The 19,299-nt window shown below is 43.1% G+C and overlaps 1 protein-coding gene across 4 annotated transcripts in view; it reads right to left on the minus strand.

Annotated features, from left to right (window-relative positions):
• Positions 1-19,299, minus strand: part of LOC129355361 (kinesin-like protein KIF20A) — a 32,249-nt gene that overhangs the window by 9,054 nt on the left and 3,896 nt on the right. For 3 of the 4 annotated variants that reach the window (XM_055024884.1, XM_055024886.1, XM_055024883.1), the window contains exons 4-21: positions 14,999-15,118; positions 14,793-14,931; positions 14,133-14,317; positions 14,013-14,052; positions 13,673-13,815; positions 9,656-9,728; positions 9,077-9,188; positions 8,932-9,003; positions 8,717-8,863; positions 8,476-8,638; positions 7,362-7,640; positions 7,128-7,222; positions 6,940-7,060; positions 2,838-2,949; positions 2,481-2,542; positions 1,307-1,414; positions 1,076-1,205; positions 319-456 (exon numbers count right to left, since the gene is read on the minus strand). In XM_055024884.1, coding sequence (XP_054880859.1) covers positions 319-456; positions 1,076-1,205; positions 1,307-1,414; positions 2,481-2,542; positions 2,838-2,949; positions 6,940-7,060; positions 7,128-7,222; positions 7,362-7,640; positions 8,476-8,638; positions 8,717-8,863; positions 8,932-9,003; positions 9,077-9,188; positions 9,656-9,728; positions 13,673-13,815; positions 14,013-14,052; positions 14,133-14,317; positions 14,793-14,931; positions 14,999-15,118 — 2,239 coding nt within the window. The remainder of the gene's footprint in view (positions 1-318; positions 457-1,075; positions 1,206-1,306; positions 1,415-2,480; positions 2,543-2,837; positions 2,950-6,939; positions 7,061-7,127; positions 7,223-7,361; positions 7,641-8,475; positions 8,639-8,716; positions 8,864-8,931; positions 9,004-9,076; positions 9,189-9,655; positions 9,729-13,672; positions 13,816-14,012; positions 14,053-14,132; positions 14,318-14,792; positions 14,932-14,998; positions 15,119-19,299) is intronic. The other variant, XM_055024885.1, reaches the window with a different exon arrangement.

Consider the following 19,299-nt stretch of genomic DNA (forward strand, 5'->3'; position numbering starts at 1 on the left):
AGTCCAGACCTTCTGGAGGAAGCAAAGTGTGAAATGTTACTTTCTGTGAACACTGTGTGATTCCAAAGAAAACAGTGAAAATAATTATTTTAATATGTTTTATCTTAGGTTTGATTCCTCTGATTTTAGTAATGAGATTTTAAATCTGAAAAACAACCTTCTTTGCTGTGGTCATATCCTTTTTGACATTACTTCAGTGGTTGAATCTTTCAAACATTGTAAGGTTAGGGATTGTAGGAACAACTAAGACATGCAGGTCATTGTGTCCAGAGGAGTCAGGTTAAGAAACACTGGCCTCGAGGAACATTTAGCTCTTACCTGTCAGCTCCTGAACCTTCTTTTCTAACTCTAAGTTGTCGTTCTTCAGCTCCTCCAGCCGACTCCTCAGCTCACTGATGGTCTCATCTTTCTTGTCGTTTTCCTCCTGCAGCCTCCAGATTTCTTCTTCCAGGACTACTGAGAGGAGAAACCACATAAGCCACTTTATATGTCTGTCTGCGCGCACAGAAGAAAGCTATGATCTGGTCTTTGGTTTTTATTCTTTATTTCAAATTTATTTACAAAAAAAGGTAACCAAGAAGCTCAGGATTTTTTAAGATGATGCAACTTGAACCATCAAACATGAAGCTCATGTTTGATGAACAGAATCTGCAGAGATAACTGTACACCAGTGGAAAGAGTATTAGTTCATACAGACAATGATGATGTTAAAGGGAGGTTTTCTAAGGCAGTGTCTCCCAAAGTGTGGGGGCCGCAAAAAAAACAGTTACACAAAAATGTTTCACTGTAAAGATTGTTTGTAGTGTGTTTTGTTACAACCTGAAGTGTGAAATAAACTTTAATAGAGTTTTAAAAACAAAATATGTGTATTGGTTTAAGTCTGGTTGAACAATGTGTGTCCAGTTGATTTTTTTCTTCTTCTTTTTTGGGGGAATATTATTGCAATCCATGGGGGGAGGGGCAGAAAATCTTTGGGAACCACTGTTGTCAGGTAACATATGCAGTGACTGTCATGGATGAAACTCTCAGGGTTTTTCAGAGGAAACATAATTGTGATCAGAGGAAATCATCACACCTCTCTTCTTGACTGCTCCTCCTCCCTGCCCCTCTGCGTCATCTCGTTGGCGCTTACAGCTCTCCTTCCTCTCCTCCCCTGCTCTCTGGTCCTCTCTAGTCCTCCTCCCACAGGTACAGATCGCCAGTCTCTGAAAGACAGCAGCATTCTCTCAGATGTTAGAAAACAAGAGCATCAGAAGCATGAAGTTTGACAGAAAATAGTGAGAGGAGGAAGCAGCAGAGTGTTTACGTCTTGTGTGGCGTTCCTCAGGTCTTCTTGGAGTTTATTGATGATGTCCTCTTTCTGCTCACAGACTGCTGACAGTTCTGAGAACCTTTGCTGCTGCTGCTCCAGACTCTGATGAAAGCAACACAGTTCTACCAGTTAAATAAGAACAGAGGCCACTGTTATCTTGTTAAAAATAACAGAGGGAGTAGAATCTCCTGCATGGGCTCAACAGAGCAACAATGTGCAGTTTAACTCTTCTTTGCAGCTGGTGAACTCACCTGAAGCTTAACTCATCCTTCTATGTGTGTAAGTGTGTGTCTGAGGGACAGGGGGATAAAATTAAAGTGGAAAGAGGAAACTGGCAGAACGGTTGGGATGGTGCCACATATCCATAGGTGAATCCTGGATGAATGGAGGGATGATGAGTCCTGATCAGCAGCACAAGTGATATGGAAAGCATGGAGGTGAACAAAGGGCACTCATATTCCTAGACCTGTTTTAACCCTCTGATGTGTAAGTGGGTCCTTTTTGACTCGGTGAGGTCATCTTTTTGCAATATATTTGTAGTGAAGTTTTCTTCACTTAATATTCCAGGTACTCCTCAAAAAATATGTTACTGATATCATGCAATTCACATTTTTAGTTTACCTTTTATACATTTTTAGAAATAGCATGTTTTATATTACTATCCCTTTCTTCTGTGAGTGGGTCAAAAATGACCGGCATTCATTTTCTATGGAATTAAATGAGAATCTTTGTTACCAACTGTGGCCATCAGGAAAACATTTTTTTTTTGTGAACCATACACACTGAGTCCTAAGTGTCACCCCTGAGTACACTTAGTACTCACTTATATGTAAGAGACACAGCAAGTCTGGTTGACTTTGGGCTCAGGGGGCTAGGGTTAGGGTGACTAACCCTAACCCTAGCCCCTAAAATAATCGGGGCAGCTGACCCCGATTATTTTAGATTTTCTTACTGACGGCTCCAGTATGTCCTGGCCTGGTGTATTGACAGTTGCTTGAAGTAGAAAAAGTAACGACTACTTTAGGAGTTATTTTGAAATCAGCTGCAGAAGTTCTACAGAGAACACTTTTTTTTGTTCAAACTCATATGATACTGCTGTCAATGCTCATTTCATTTTCACATAATCTCTACTCCACAGTTCACAAAGTCGGTCTGTCTCAACACTTGCCTTCATGGCTTCCTGCAACTGCTCATGAGACTGCAGCTTCTCTAACCGCAGCACCTCCAACTCTGCAAGCATAAAGCAGCACAAAAAATACAATCATGAGAAAGTCTGTCATGTAAAACAGTCTAGTTCTAAATGAATGGTTCAGTTCTCATGTTGTCTTGTTTCCTTCCAGTATGTTAACAAGGTATTGATCAACAGTTTTCCAGTCTGTCCAATAGGTCCTGGTATTTACTCTTTTCCAGAAAAATGAAATAAGATTCCCCACAGGGGAGCTGGAATTTCTTTTAGATGTGTTTAAATCTGATGGGCATGTTTGCATCTATTGTGTATCAAATTGTCTGCAGAGTATGTGTGTACCTGCAGTGTGTGTCTGTTCAGACAGACAATGTTGGACGCTCTGAGCATTGTCTCTGATCTTCTTCAGGTCTTCAGTCATGGAGCTGATGATTCCCCTCAAATCCGCTGCCTCCTGACAGCCAATCAGAAGAGAAACTAGTCACCACCAAGGCTCCATGTACCTGCTCCACTTCAGACTAAACCCTGCCCCCCGCCCCTCGACGCAAACTATGATGTACATAAGTTTAGGAATTAAAATTGCTAAGGAAGGTTAATGCAGCACTATGAAACTTTATAAGAATGTTTCTTACATATTTCTTTAGACTGTCACCATGTAGTTTGTGAGAGACTGTTATGGGACAGATAATCCGTCAAAAAATAATAAATAAAAACCTAGCTTCTCCACCTTCTTTTAGCACTCCCATTAATAACTGCAGAAATACATAGTCAATCAGAAACAACCAATCTGATTAGGGCGGTCAGTACGCATTGGACACAGCCTCCATATCGCCACTGCTACCTTCTATGACCTGAAGAACAGTTCCACAAGTAAAGGAATAACATCCCAGCAAAATGTAGAGAAACTCATCCATGTATTTATCTTTACTCTGTTGCATTTATTACTGCAACAGTGATCAACAGTTTGTTTTAGGCAAACAGAGGTCTGCCTAAAAAAAAAAAATAAAAATGTAATTGGAAAGCTGCAGCTGATCCAGAACCCTGCTCCTGGCTTCCTCACTGAGAGAATAGACTTTACTGTTAGTTTACAAATCACTGAATGGTTTAAAACCACAATACATTACAGATCTACTGTTGTTGTATCAACCTTCCAGACCTCTCAGGTCTTCTGGTTCAGGTTCCACTCTGCATCCCAGAACTAGAACCAGAACCAAAAATTAAGAAGCAGCATTCAACTTATATGCACCACAAATCTGTTTGGCAAATGTGACTGGCCACGACAAAGCCACGAACACTTCTACTTGGACGTTTTGAGTCATTTACAAATTGTGAAAGTGTGGAGTCTAAGCATTCTAATAATGCCAAACACAAAAATAAAGAATTTGCTCTTTACTACCAAGTGTTATCTGCATTGAGAACAATTAGGACTATTTTTGACTGAAAGCACAATTCAAGAAAATAAACTGAATTTTTTGTTTTACAAAAACAAAAAATCCTTTTCTGCACCATTACATATAAAAATAATACACCCATTTCTATCAGCTGTATTTATATTTTTTATTAAATGAACTTCAAAATAGCTATTGACCTGAAAATAGAGCATCATTTATTACCAAATATAATAACAAAAAACAGTTCTGACTAACTGGAGCGATTCCAATTGCTAACCTTTCAAAGGAATCCATTCCCTAGTGAAGGACACCTCAACACTCTGCAGCTTCCCCCGAGTAGTCCTGGAGTTGTTTTCTTTTTACCAGTATCTGTAGCTTTTCTCTTGAGTAACGAGATCTTGAGCAAAATTCTGTTCCCTGTGTTGTGAGCGAGCATCGCAGCCAGAGAGACAGATCTGACCATTTTCACGATGCTTCTGATCAATTTCTCTGTAAAAACAACTCATATAATCATGTTGAGGTTGTAACATTCAGTTTAATCGGCAGCTGTTTAAAAAAGAAGAAATAACAAAATTGTGAAAAATAAATAAACAGGATCTTCTGTGTTGTTATTTTAATCACCAAGAGTATCGGTCTTTTTCCAACTTTTGTCACTTAAGCCTGACAAATAAAAGTCAGTCACCAAACACAGGTTTCCAACACGTCATGTGTATTGATCATTTTTTATTGCTGATATCAGAGGATAGAAACTGGCTGACAGCAGAGGACAAAAATTAAGACTTCTTGAAAAGATGAGTAGAATTTCTGGTAAATCCCATTTTAATGTAAAATATGACAGATTTCTGGATTAAGGAAATTAATACTATACTACATCCTATCACACATAACATTTTATGAGAATTTATTTCCCGAAGTTATGGGGGAGGAGAGGAGAGACTGGATATTTCAGCAGCCTGAAATAATTTGTTCCCCCTCCATAAAATGGGAACAAATTAATTTACCTGCAGGTCTTTATTCCTTTAATCATCAACAATAAATCATGTAGGTTTGAAAACATTTGCTCTTTATTTGGCAAAGTTGTGAGGGGGAACCATATATTTTTAGCTGCCTGAAATAAACTGTTGCATTTTACATTAAAATGGGATTCACCAGAAAGTTGAGACTCTCATTTTTCAGCCAGTTTCCATCTTCTCATATCAGCAATGAAAAATTATAAATACAATACTACATTTGAAACCTGTGTTTGGTGACTGACTTATTTGTCAGGCTTAAGTGACAAAAGTTGGAAAAAGACAGATTCTCTTGGCATTTAAAAGAACAATACAAAGCAGTCTAAGACCTTGTTCATTTATTTATTTCACAATTTTGTTAGCTGAAACTGAACATTACAACCTTGACACAATTACGTGTTGTTTTTACCAAGAAATCGATCAAAATCACTGTGAAAATCCATCCAGCTGTCATGTGTGCTCCTGACTCGGGGAACAGATTTTCACAGGGGAACCGAATTTTGCATAACACTGGTTTTAAGCCTGATTTACATGATTATTTTCAACACAATCCTTTGGTAAGCCAACTACAGCATGGTACTTTGACTTCATGTCACGGTCGTTTACATGCAATAACTTGTGGAACAGTAGGGGACTTTCAGCAGCTGCTGAAACATTACGCCACCTGTGAAAATCACATTGAGCTTTGCCAATACTTACTTAATTGCAAGTTATTTCATAATGGTAACATCAACAATGCATCTTCACTTGTAAGGCTGAACTGAAGGGGAGATTGTTTAATGGTTACAACACTCCATAAAAAAAACTACAGAATTGTTTATGTGTGCCAATGTTTGTTTGTTTTTTGTACCGTAATTTTTTTCCTCTGAGGATTTTTGTTGGCTCTAGTGGCTCGTAATTTTTGAAAATAGCCTGACAGGAAAGAAGGGATGGAGAGAGGGGGAAGACATGTGGCAAATGTCGCCGAGGCCGGGTTCGAGCCTGCGACGGCCGCGTCCAGGACTAGGGCCTCCATGCGTGGGTTGTGCTAACCCCCTACGCCACCACAGCACACCCTGTGTGTGTGCCAATGTTGTCTGGAAAAACTCGAAATAGGATTTCAGAGTTTGAACCCATAATAATACTGGCTAAATTGATTTCAACTCTTAAGTATTTAATATGTAGGTGTTTTTATGAGAAAGTGAATCTTTCAAATCAATTGGAGAAGCAATTCTGATCATATTTCACATTTTATCGTGTCATGTAGCGCAGTCTTTGTCTTGACTCTGTCTTGACTTCCCTTGATCTTGGTCTCGGACCCTAAAGGTCTTGGTCATGTCTCGGTACATTCTGGTCTTTGGCCCTGGGTCAAGTGGTCTTGACTACAACACCAGGTTTAAGTATTGTCTGCAATGTCTTCCAGTAACATAATTACTCAGCAATATTTTAAATTTCCTGTCAACTTAACATCTTTTAATACAAAACCCAAGCACCCTGCCTCTGTGCACCTGGGAAACTTAGAACTTTAGTTTTGTTTTCTGTTCAGCTGGAGAAAGTTATGGTATAACCATACCTAGCAAGATTTCTGGGAGAAACCCAGATGCAAGTTAAAAGCTATGATCACAGAGTTTCTTTATTTCCTGTGAGATTTTTAATTGAGTCTTATCATTTAACTTGCAACAGGTTTTTCCTTTCATGGTCAGATTTTCTTACTAAATATGAATAAAGCTTCTACAAATGACTCTGGTTGTGCTTTAGTCCTCAGGGAGAAAAATCAGAATCTGTAGGCAAGTCCTCAAAGGAAATTGGCAGCCTGTCAGAAAAAGCCTAATCGGAGGATCTTGCCTATTAATTCTAAGAGGAATTCATGAAAGCACAAAATTTAAACACCCCTTGACATACACACTAGTGTGATTCACCTCCAGCTGATTGAACCTGGTCATAACTTCAAATATGCTCTTCTTCTCCAGTTGTTTGTTCTCTGACAAAATCTTCACCTCCTGAACGTAAACATCAACTCAACAAAATACTGCAGAATGCAATGCAGTGCCCCAGTTTTCTCACCATGTAGCCATCATTGCTGGATGTGGTCAGGTCGACTGTTTTACTGACAAGGTTTTGTAGGATCTCCACCCTCTTCTCAGCCCGCTCCTCCAAAATCTCCCTCTCCTTCTCCAGACGCTCGCTACCAAAGAGAAGAGCTGCATTACAACAGGACCTCAGCAGCAGCAGGCGATCAGAGGTAGCCTCACCTGTAGTCTTTCTCCATCTTGTTGAACAACTCCATGAACTCAGAGCTGACTTCTTCTCTGATTTGAGCTTCCAGAACCAAACGGAGTGCTGCCTCCTGATCAGACAGAGGCACACAAACACAAGTTTGTATTTCTAACAATATTTAGTCCATCCTTTTACACCAAACCATACAATTCAGCCCAAACCTTAACCATTAACCAAAACTGAAAGAGCAGAAGCTGAAGGAAACTCACCTTCACCACTTCCTCCTCCATAGTCTGGTCCCCATCCTCCTCCGCTCCACCCTCCAGTACTGTTCCCTCCAGTACACTCTCTTCCTCTTCCTCCTCACTGTTGTCAGCCTCCAGGACATCTTCCAGGCTCGTATCCCAGGCAACAAGCGAGCTCCTCCTGCCCTGGTTCAGCATGTTTCTGCGCTGGTCGGCTTCATCGATGATGAGAGACAGCTCCATTGCTGACTTGTGGCAGGCACTGTTTTCCAGGGCAAGGGGCTGGGAGGTAACCATCACCACCTTGACAAATGAGGGGAAGTGCTGCTCAGACAATGCATGTGTCTTAAACACATATATTTAAGACACATATGGTGGGAGCACCATCTAAAGAACTTCAAGTTATGTAAAAAAAAAAAAAGAAGAAAAAAACAGGATATAGTTGACCTAAAATACAACTACAAATCCAAACCACATAGAAAGATATAAAAATATATAAAGCTAATTATTCTGATGAAGAGTCATTCCTTGAAACATTACCTTAGTGCCACACCCTGGTAATGTTATACTATGTCTTGACATTTTTATTATTACTAGTAGTATTATTATTATAAAGAATCCTATAGATGCCCATTTCCGCCACTCTGTTGAAAAAAATAAAATAAATTATCTCATTATAATGAGATAATTTATCATCTCATTATAATGAGATATAGTTATTATAATGAGATATAGGCATCTCATTATAATGAGAATTTATTTTAGGGTTAGGGTTACAACACACTGATCTCTTGTGTTGTCCGCTGGGAACCTGAACGTCACATACAAGGACATCATCAATTATGTTCTAATCACAAAAAAAAAAAAAAAAAATGGAGGAGACTGGTGACCCAAACTGGTTGAGCAGACAGGAATTACAATAATTATCATATCTCATAATGAGATACTATGTATTCACTAGAGATACTATCTCATTACAATGAGATAAAAAAAATTAAATAAATTATCTCATTATTTTTTTAACAGAGTAGCGGAAATGAGTTTTCATAAATTCCTAATAAGGTCATATGACAAGTTAGAAGATGATGGCAACTTGTTTGTATTGTATGAAGGGGGTGTGCAGTCGTGGGAGTGGCACCTTCTGAGCCAGGGCGGAGAACTTGAGGACGTTGAGCGTCTCGTCAAAACAGGAGTAGTTCTGGTTTATGTTGACCACCATGGACACGCGGCCAGAAACACAGAAGAAGAACTGCAGGAAGTGGGTGAGTTTGGACTCCCTGAAGGGAATGTGATGCTGGAACCTGCATGGAAATATCAGACTGAAACTGCTGTGCTGCAGTGCAGTGACATCAGAACAGCATCAAATACTGGGATCGTACTTGGCATTCTGATTGAGCTTCATGGCGTTGATGCACTTCCCTAGTGTCAGCAGGGAGCTGTTGATATTTCCAGCCTCCTTTAGGCGCGCTCCGGTGTTGTGGGTGCGAGAACAGCGTTCCGAGCCAGCCAAGTCGCAAAGAGCCAGTCTGAACACAGAACACGAGTCAAACCAGGAAGAATACCTCTGGAACAGAGAGAAGGGAGGACGACTCACTCGCTGATGCCAAGGACTCTTGGAACTCCGACATCATCAATCCGGAGGATTCTGATGGAGAAGATGCTGTGGCTGCAGAAACAATAAACTCTAGCTCAGTGTTCACATCTATGCGTGCTGCAGTAAACACTGGAGCCACACTGACCTTCTGCTAGACAAATGGTTCAGTCTGGTAGAAGATAGACTCTGGTTCCTCTTCCCTATCTTCATTACTTTGTATGCCTCCTCTGCGCTGTTCACCTGGATCCAACGCAGGTCTGCACAGAAAGCAGTGGTCAGCACTGGAACACTGACCAAACCACAGCTTCAACAACAAAAGAATGCTGTGCAGGGTGTCAGAGGTTATCAATAAAAGCTTGTGTGTAATCTTTATTCCTAACTGAAAGTTGGAGTGAAGAGAAAACCTGGAAGATTTAACAGGAGGTGTGAGCTCCCCAGAAAGTCGGCATGTTTGCCTGCAACCAATTTCCAGCTCAGAACTCCTGCAGTCAAACTGAAAGCAGGACTAAAGTAAAGACCCCTTCAGCATGCTGAGGGGATTAGGATTCTTCTTCCCTTTCAGGATTTTTATGTAACATTTAAACTGGACATAGCTAAGGTCCCAAATTATGTATGCACTATTTAAATACTCTATCAGTTTAATACATCTGTGTTGATAAATTATAGAATGAAAACATCAGCATCTGGATCATCAGAATCTAGGTTTATCTGGAATCATTAATACCTTTTATGAAGGAGTTCCCTTTAACATCCTGGGACAGACGTAGCACTGTTCTCTTGTGTTGTCCGCTGGGAACCTGAACGTCACATACAAGGACATCATCAATTATGTTCTAATCACAAAAAAAAAAAAAAAAAAAAAAAAAAAATTTTAAAAATAAAAAAAAATAAATAAATAAAAATAAAAAAAAAAAGGTGGAGGAGACTGGTGACCCAAACTGGTTGAGCAGAAAGGAATTACAATAAATTAGAGTACAATAAAAAACATAATTAACAGTAAATGTACATTTAATTTGTAAGCATTATTTTTTTATCTCTACTAACACTTAGAATATAAAATGTTTTTAAAATACAGGGGTTGGACAATGAAACTGAAACACTCTCAGTTTAGTGTGGGAGGTTTCATGGCTAAATTGAACCAGCCTGGTGGCCAATCTTCATTAATTGCACATTGCACCAGTAAGAGCAGAGTGTGAATGTCCAATTAGAAGGGTAAGAGCACAGTTTTGCTCAAAATATTGCAATGCACACAACATTATGGATGACATACCAGAGTTCAAAAGAGGACAAATTGTTGGTGCACGTCTTGCTGGTGTATCTGTGACCAAGACAGCAAGTCTTTGTGATGTATCAAGAGCCACAGTATCCAGGGTAATGTCAGCAAGAAGGACAAACCACATCCAACAGGATTAACTGTGGACGCAAGAGGAAGCTGTCTGAAAGGGATGTTTGGGTGCTAACCCGGATTGTATCCAAAAAAGATATAACCATGGTGCCCAAATCACGGCAGAATTAAATGTGCACCTCAACTCTCCTGTTTCCACCAAAACTGTCCATCGGGAGCTCCACAGGGTCAATATCCACGGCCGGGCTGCTATAGCCAAACCTTTGGTCACTCGTGCCAATGCCAAAAGTCGGTTTCAATGGTGCAAGGAGCAAAAATATTGGGCTGTGGACAATGTGAAACATGTATTGTTCTATGATGAGTTTACCTTTACTGTTTTCCCCACATCCCGGAGAGTTACGGTGTGGAGAAGCCCCAAAGAAGCGTACCACCCAGACTGTTGCATGCCCAGAGTGAAGCATGGGGGTGGATCAGAAACAAATTCAAAAATACTTAAAAAAAATGCTTTTTGTTGTAAATATTAGTATTATATATTAGTATTTAGCGAGTTATGATTGATGAAATGTGCTGATACATCATTGCACCTGTCAAACAAAAACGTAAAATTCTGCTTTCAGATGAACATGTGTGATGGTTTGGGCTGCCATATCATGGCATTCCTTTGGCCCCATACTTGTGCTGGATGGGCGCGTCACTGCCAAGGACTACTGAACCATTCTGGAGGACCATGTGCATCCAATGGTTCAAACATTGTATCCAGAAGGTGGTGCCGTATATCAGGATGACAATGCACCAATACACACAGCAAGACTGGTGAAAGATTGGTTTAATGAACATAAAAGTGAAGTTGGACATTTCCCACAGTCACCAGATCTAAATATTATTGAGCCACTTTGGGGTGTTTGGAGGAGCGAGTCAGGAAACATTTTCCTCCACCAGCATCACATCGTGACCTGGCCACTATCCTGCAAGAAGAATGGCTTAAAACCCTTCTGACCACTGTGCAGGACTTGTATATGACATTCCCAAGATGAATTTACGCTGTATTGGCTGCAAAAGGAGGCCCTACACCATACTAATAAGTTATTGTGGTCTAAAACCAGGTTTTTCAGTTTCATTGTCCAACCACTGTATATGCTTTTATACTACCCCCAATTGCATCCAGATCCTAAGCCAAACTTTCGGAGGACATCACAATCTGGAAGTTCAAATTGTCTCAGTCTGGTCTCCATACATATTAAAACAGCATGAACAAATGTGAAACATTTCAACCAAATCATGAACCCCATACAGAAACTTATTCCTTTACAGATCTAGGGCTACACAAACTCTAGAAGATATTTGACTCCAATTATACTGTTGAAAATTGCAAGGATGGTATCAATTAGAACACATTTTCCACATGTGGATATTAAGAGCAGTTTGAGTCATTCAATCTGGCCAAATGGTACGGGGGAATTTTTCTGTTATAATCCAAGAGCACAAATTTCAGATGAAAACAGGATTTTGTCTTTTGTTCTCAAAACTTGTAATACTTTTGCTTACATTTTCATTTTGAAAGCAAAATGAAGCAGAAAACTTCATTTTACAGGTTTTCTTCTCAAAACTTCTAAGGTTTGTACTCAAAACTTCTTGCGCTCACGCTTAGTCTCTGCTCTGGCTCTCTGCTTGCTTACGAAACATGGAACTGCCTTTTTGTCACAGTCGCCTTGAAACCTCTCAGTCAATAGAATGGAAGTGTTGTGATCATTTCCTTCAGGTGTGCCTGTGTGGCTACTATTGATTGGAGCAGAAGCCTCAGCACTGCAGAATATTTTTGTTCATATTGATGGACTGTTGACATGAGATCTCTGGGATAACGTTTCACAAGTAAGATGGACATAATACTGTTTATATTTTGTGCATAGAATATTTCCATGCTGCATTTATGTCCACTGGCAAAATGCCAGCTAATATTAGCTACAATAGGTGTAATACCGGGGTTCAGCACGCTATGAAGGCGAACTGAGAATTTGTAATTCTTTCACTCTGTGTAAAGTAAGATAGCTCCCGTTTTTGTTTTGAAGGTTTCATAAAGACAAATGATGTGAGGAAGAAGTGGGAAATGTCTTATAGGAGAGACGGACTCATTGCATCGCAAGAATGAATCTCAGCTGCTGAATCTCTCTTCAGCTACAATTCCTTGGCTGGAAAACATTAATAAAACTTATATAGAGATTATGTATTTACACATGTGCATATAAATATGTGTAATTTACTACATATTTGTCAGGTTCTGTGTTTTTTCTGTGTTTTATTCTGAGTTTCTGTGTCCTGAGTCTTCCCTTTGATTGTTCCCAGGTGTGTCTTGTTCCCTTGATTACCCTCAGTGTATTTAGTCCCTCCTGTGTCCTTTGTTCCTCGTCGGGTCCTTGTAGTAAGTTGTCGCTAGTTTGTTTTGTGCCGCCCTTAAGACCAGTTGCTACCGGTGTGAGCCCTGGCTTCCGCTCAGCCGCGCTGCCTGGCCGCGGACTACTGTTTGGACTGTTTTTCTGGACTGTTTCATTAAAATTATTCACTATTCACATTACCTGGGTCTCCAGTGCTTGCCTCACCGCCTCACCTCCACCACCACTTCATGACAATATTTTTCAGCATTAACCATTGTTTAATCATCTTTATTTCTCTATGATTGCATTATTTTGTATTTTTATATTTATATAAATATGTATTGATATTACTAAATATATTTTAAAAAGACTGGTTGCGTGCTTTGTAAAATGCTCATCATACATCAATATCAAAACATTCTATTCCAAATCTATTCTGGTTTCTCTACTAAGAATAGTTAAATATGCTGAACCACGATTTAATCCAATTCAAAAATACTTAAAAAAATGCATTTTGTTGTAAATGTAACTATGATAGCTGTTTGAATAACATTTAGAGCAAAGAAATATTGAAAATCTGTTTAGTATTTAGCGAGTTATGATTGATGAAATGTGCTGATACATCATTGCACCTCTCAAACAAAAACGTAAAATTCTGCTTTCAGATGAACATGTGTGCTCTTGGATTATGGCAGAAAAAAAAAATCAACCATAACAGAATATTATAATATTCAAGACATAAAAATATCACATTTGAAACATAATATCTACTTTATATTTCATCCAAACCATCTCTTGAGTTTACATTTCACACAGAGATAATGCAACAGATGCAAAAGCAAAAGTTAGGAAAGAAACTGGAAGCCAGAGCAGCAATCTAATCATACTGAAAACCTGAATATGACTTTAATCAGAAGCTGAATTTGTTGTTTTCATTTGGAAGAGTTTAGTCATTTTCTCAATTTCTTCTTTCTCAGCTTCTTTTTGTACTTTACAGTGACGTATGAGCTTAACACCAGTTTGCTACCTGTTCCAGTAGATCGTGGATGTTCTCGTTGTAAATTTCACAGAATGAGACCCAAACAGAAAAGCGAACAGTTGATGGAATTTCCAAACAGGAGTCTGCCTCAGCAATGCTGCTCATGCTGCCATTGCTGCTGACAGAGGAGCCTGGACACAAAAACACAAACGGTTTACACTCTGCTGGCTCTGAAACAGATGTGACTTCACTTCCACAAAATGAGTTAACAGATACATTTAAAAAACTGCAGCGTCTCTCTGGTTACTGTAGCTGTTTCATGGCACCGGAAGAAACCTTGAAGTCAAGGTTTCTGTAGAATAATCCAAAATATGTTTCAAAAACTGACCTTCAAGTGAAGTTGATTTCCCAGTCAGACTCTTGTCACTCTATAGTCAAAAAGACATGACCACATCTTGAGCAAACCTACAGCTTAGTCGGAGTCATGATGAAAGAACTCATGTCTCACCTCTTTCAGCAGCTTCAGCAGGTTCTTCTTGGTTCTGATCTCTGCTGCCTCCTGTTCAGGGGTAAGTCTACTGAAGTCTCTGCACCGCTGAGGCTTCAGATCACTGCGGCTGTACAGATGACCCTTTATGCTATTAAAGATTACTGATAGAGACCTGGGAAGCAGCCCAGAGTTGTGGTCTGGCCCTAAGAGACAGACACATGGTCAGAGGGTGAGACTAGGAGTGCACCGATTGCAGTTTTTTGGCCGATTGCATATTACCAATCTTTTGAAAAGCTTAATCTGCTGATTCCAATTTTGGCTGATACCAATTATTTTTTTGTCTGAAATGTTAGTCAGTATAGCAAGAGTTGGCAACAGTGAGGTCACCATTGTTAATTGTAAACATGCAGACATAACTTGGTGGGCTGGTCTGTAAGTCAAACCTTTTTGACCGGAGAGCAAAAGAGGACAGAGTTGATTCTCACACATTTGTTGATTCTCACACATTTCCCAAGTTAGATAAGCTCAGTGGATAAGATCGGCTTCATATGTAAAAATCAGCTGATCACTGGTCTCCCTAAATTAAGGAAATTGGCACCGATAAATTGGCTGGCCTATAAATTGGTGCACCCCTACATGAGATACATGCACAGATGGCCAGCTTAATCTATTGCTCACCGAGGAAGGTGAAGGTTTTTCCAGCATTGGTGACTCCGTAAGTGAACACTAGACAGTTTCCTCCCTGCAGAGCATCCTGGACCAAACCACGAACTGAACCTTCAAACACAGTCCTCTGACTGGCTTCAGGGCCAAACACCTAAACAAGACAACATTAAGAACACAAAACACCTCCTGACCCCACTGCACAGGGACATCATGGGTACCTGTGTGAAGGTGAACCTCTGAGCAGTCTGAGGGAGAGACTTGTCACTCTGCCGATTCGGCTGACAGAACCTGGGAGCCCTGATAACCACAGATTTGGAACCCTCAATGGTCACACAGTCCTAGAAAAGAAAACAGCTGTTAAAAGTCAAGCTTGTGCACAGACCTCAGGTCATTACTAGGCAAAAACACTGACTGTTTTATGTCAGAGCCAGATGGAACAGTAAATTAGCAAATAATTTCACTTATTATAAAATTTGTGATCTTGATAAAATAGTTCAAAATCAATTCATCACTTTTAAATAAGTCTGGTGGTGCTAAATCAGACAGTGGTTCTATTTCATCCCTACTGACCGCCAGAGGGCGGTGCTGAAAGCACTGAATGTTCCCTTCGCGCATGCACAGTTCGAGTAATAATACCAAAAAAGTCACACCTGTGACATATCGGATGATTAATCAGAGGCTATATAGCATGAAGTCATGCCATACAAACCCTCGCGTGTGGTTCGCTTTGTATGGCATCGGTCTTTTGGATTTTTGGATATTTTCGCTGTCGTTGGAAGCCCGACTGCCTGTTGGCCGGAGTAGCGGTGTGTCGCCCTCCTAGGGCTGCGACGGATACTGCCCTAGGCAACCCTAGGCCTCCTAGGACTGCGACGGATACTGTTTGTTGGAGCTTCGCTAACGGTGTTAGCCTTTCTCAGTTTGCCGTTTCGCTTTAATTGGTGACGGTTGCATCTCGCCCCCTCTCCCAATTTTAGCCGAACCTTGCGGCCGGTTTTGTTTTTACTTTGCTTGGTGACGGGTGCCCTTTTTTGCCCCCTCTCCCGGTTTTTGGATTTTGGTCTGCGGCGGCATTCGCGCCCCTTCGCACATTCTTTGTCTATTTTTTCGTCCTGTGCTGGACGTGGCTGGACCGCGTCTGCTTCTCGTGGGTCTGCTGTTTTCTTTTTCTTCTCTCTGTGACTGGTGACGGTGGCGTCTCGCCCCCTCTCCCAGTTTCAGCCGATGTTGTGATCGTAGTTTTGTTGGATTCAGCCTGACTTCGTTTGCTGCTTTGATTGGTGACGGCTGCGTTTTCGTCCCCTCTCCCGATTTGATTTTTTCCTTGCCCTTTGTTCTGGGCATAGCTGACGGTTTCAGCCCCTTTGTTGCTCTTTTCCTGTGATTGGTGACGGTTGCCTTCTCCGCCCCCTCTCCCAATTGTCTGTTCTGTCTGCCTGTGGTGGGACTGGCTTCGGTTTTGGCTAAGGGTAGCTCCCACTGTTAATTGCGGTGTTGTGCTTACAGATGGCTTCCTCTGTAAGGCATATAATGCCGGCGCCCGTGCCGGCCGCCTTCGCAATTCCTTGGCGCACCTCATGTTTGCCCTTTCTGGGTCCCTTCAGGATGCCAGTGGGGCTGATGCGGCTGTTGGCTTTAACGATGCGGTGCTTCAGGCCTTTGCGTTGATGACCAGGGAGCTTGGGCGTGTGATGTCTTTTCTAGTCCAGGCTCGCCGACAGGTCTGGCTGGCTCAGTCCACGTTGACTGAAGCATGCCGTAGGACCCTCCGTGATGTTCCTGTGATGCCAAAGAAGTTATTCGGTTCTGCTCCCTTGGACGCACTGCAACGTTCTGTTCAGGCGCGGCAGACTAGACAACAGCTTTCAGGCCTCAGCAGGGGGATGCCCCCTCCTCATGGTTCGAGGCGCCCATCGGCTGGCCCCAGTGTTCGGCCGCCACCTCAGGGTTGTGATCGGCCTGGTGGATTTCGTCCTCATGCGGTACAGCAGAGATCCAGGAAGGACTTTCGTGTGCCAGTCCGTCAACCGACCTGGCACTCCCGGGCCGCAAACTTTGGCCGCCCCCCCCCCCAGATCCCCTAGGAGTCTTGGGGAGAGAAAGTGACTCCCCCGGGCCAGCCGTCAGACGTTTTTCTCATCAGCAGCTCGGTTACTGGGCTGCTCTTGTTGTGGATCCATGGGTGGTTGTCACTCTGACCCATGGTTACCGGCTACAGTTCCGACGGCGGCCTCACATCTCACGCCAGGTCAGGGAGACCATCATCACCGACCCGGTGAGAGCTAAGGCCTTGGACCAAGAGCTTTCCGCCCTCCTGGCCAAGGGTGCAATCGAGGCGGTGGATCCTCTGCGGCAAACCAGAGGCTACTATTCGACCTATTTCCTCGTGCCAAAAAAGACTGGTGGATTTCGTCCCATTTTGGACCTCAGGGGTCTCAATCAGGGTTTGAAGGTCCTGCCATCGCACATGCTCACAACGGTTCTTCTTGGTTCTGATCTCTGGTGCCTGCTGTTCAGGGGTAAGTCTACTGAAGTCTCTGCACCGCTGAGGCTTCAGATCACTGCGGCTGTACAGATGACCCTTTATGCTGTTAAAGATGACTGATGGAGACCTGGGAAGCAGCCCAGAGTTGTGGTCTGGCCCTAAGAGACAGACACATGGTCAGAGGGTGAGACTAGGAGTACGCCGATTGCAGTTTTCTGGCCGATTGCATATTACCAATCTTTTGAAAAGCTTAATCTGCTGATTCCAATTTCGGCCGATACCAATTATTTTTTTGTCTGAAATGTTAGTCACTATAGCAAGAGTTGGAAACAGTGTGATCACCATTGTTAATTGTAAACATGCAGACACGAGGGCAGAGGTTCTTCGGGCCATGATGGAAGGGGACTGGTTTACCTCAATCGACCTTACGGACGCTTACTTTCATGTACCTTTTGCGGCAGATCATCGCCGTTTTCTCAGGTTTGCCTATCGGGGTCGCCACTGGCAGTTCCGTGTGCTCCCGTTCGGCCTCTCCCTTTCCCCGAGGGTGTTCACACGTTGCGTGAAGGCAGCCCTCTCTCCTCTGCAAGCCCGTGGCATGAAGGTGCTGCCATACCTCTACGATTGGCTTCTCTGCGCCCCGTCTCGGGAGCAGGCTTCTCGCGATACGAGTCGCCTGCTCGCTCGTGTCCCGGTTGGGCCTCCGGGTGAACTTGGAGAAGAGCTGTCTGATTCCATCGCAGACAGCCACTTTTCTGGGAGTGCGTTTGGATTCTCCCTCCATGATGGCCTATCCGTCTGTTCAGAGGGTGGACGACATTCTCCAGCTGGTGAGTTAATTCAGGTTGGGCAGGACCCTTCCTTACGTCACCTTCTTGCAGCTGCTGGGCAAACTGACGTCGGTTACTCGGGTTGTGCCCTTGGGTCTGCTGTCGCTGCGCCCTTTGCAGAGGTGGGTCAACAGCTGGAATCTGGATGCCAGGCTTCACAGGCACCGCAGACTTGTGGTGACATGGCTGTGTCTTCGGGCCCTGCGTCTGTGGAAGGACAGGGCCTATTTGTTCAGGGGTGTGTCCATGGGGGTGGTTGTGTGTCGCAGAGAGGTGGTCACGACAGATGCCAGTTCTATGGGATGGGGCGCTGTGTGGCAACACCGGGCAGTTCAGGGCCACTGGTGTCCACGGGATCGCTCCAGGCATATAAAAGTGTTGGAGCTGCATGCTGTACGTTTGGCTCTCAGGCACTTTTTGCCCCACCTGGTGGGGAGACATGTCCTGGTTCGGTTGGACAACACCTCCGTTGTCTACCAGATCAACCACCAAGGTGGCACCAGGTCAGCGCAGCTTCTGAAGGAGTCCCAGACTCTCCTGGAATGGGCATCGGTTCACCTGTCCACCCTTCAGGCGGTGTACTTGCCGGGGTTGCATAATCAAGTAGCAGACTCCCTTTCCCGACAGGCGCCGGCTCCAGGAGAGTGGTCCCTCCACAGCGACGTGGTCCGCCAGATCTGGGGCCTTTTCGGTCAGGCAGAGGTCGATCTGTTCGCCACAGAGGGCTCGACTCATTGTCCTCTTTGGTTTTCCCTTACAGGGGCCGCTGGTGCGCTGGGCCAGGACGCCTTGGCCCATCCTTGGCCCAGGGTCCTTCCCAACCCTTTCCCTGATTTGGCCGACTCTTCAGAGGGTTCTCGAGGAGGGCCACAGGATGTTGCTGGTAGCTCCGTATTGGCCGGCACGGCCGTGGTTCCCGCTTCTATGGAGTCTGTGTCACGGTGTCCCGTGCTGTTTCCCGCCCAGGAGTGATTTGCTGTCTCAGTTGTGGGGTCAGATATGGCATCCCGATCCTCACCGCCTCCGGCTGTGGGTGTGGCCACTGGGAGGCTTGAACAGCAGCTGACTGGGTATTCGGGTCCTGTCAGGCACACCATTTTGAGTGCCAGGGCTTCTTCCACTTGTCAGCAGTATGACAACAAATGGCGTCTGTTTTCCCGGTGGTGTTTTGCCCGTAATGATGATCCGGTCACCTGTGGGGTAA

This window comes from Poeciliopsis prolifica, unplaced genomic scaffold, assembly GCF_027474105.1.
Source record: "Poeciliopsis prolifica strain line A6 unplaced genomic scaffold, Auburn_PproV2 SCAFFOLD132, whole genome shotgun sequence".
In the NCBI taxonomy this organism is placed as follows: Eukaryota; Metazoa; Chordata; class Actinopteri; order Cyprinodontiformes; family Poeciliidae; genus Poeciliopsis; species Poeciliopsis prolifica.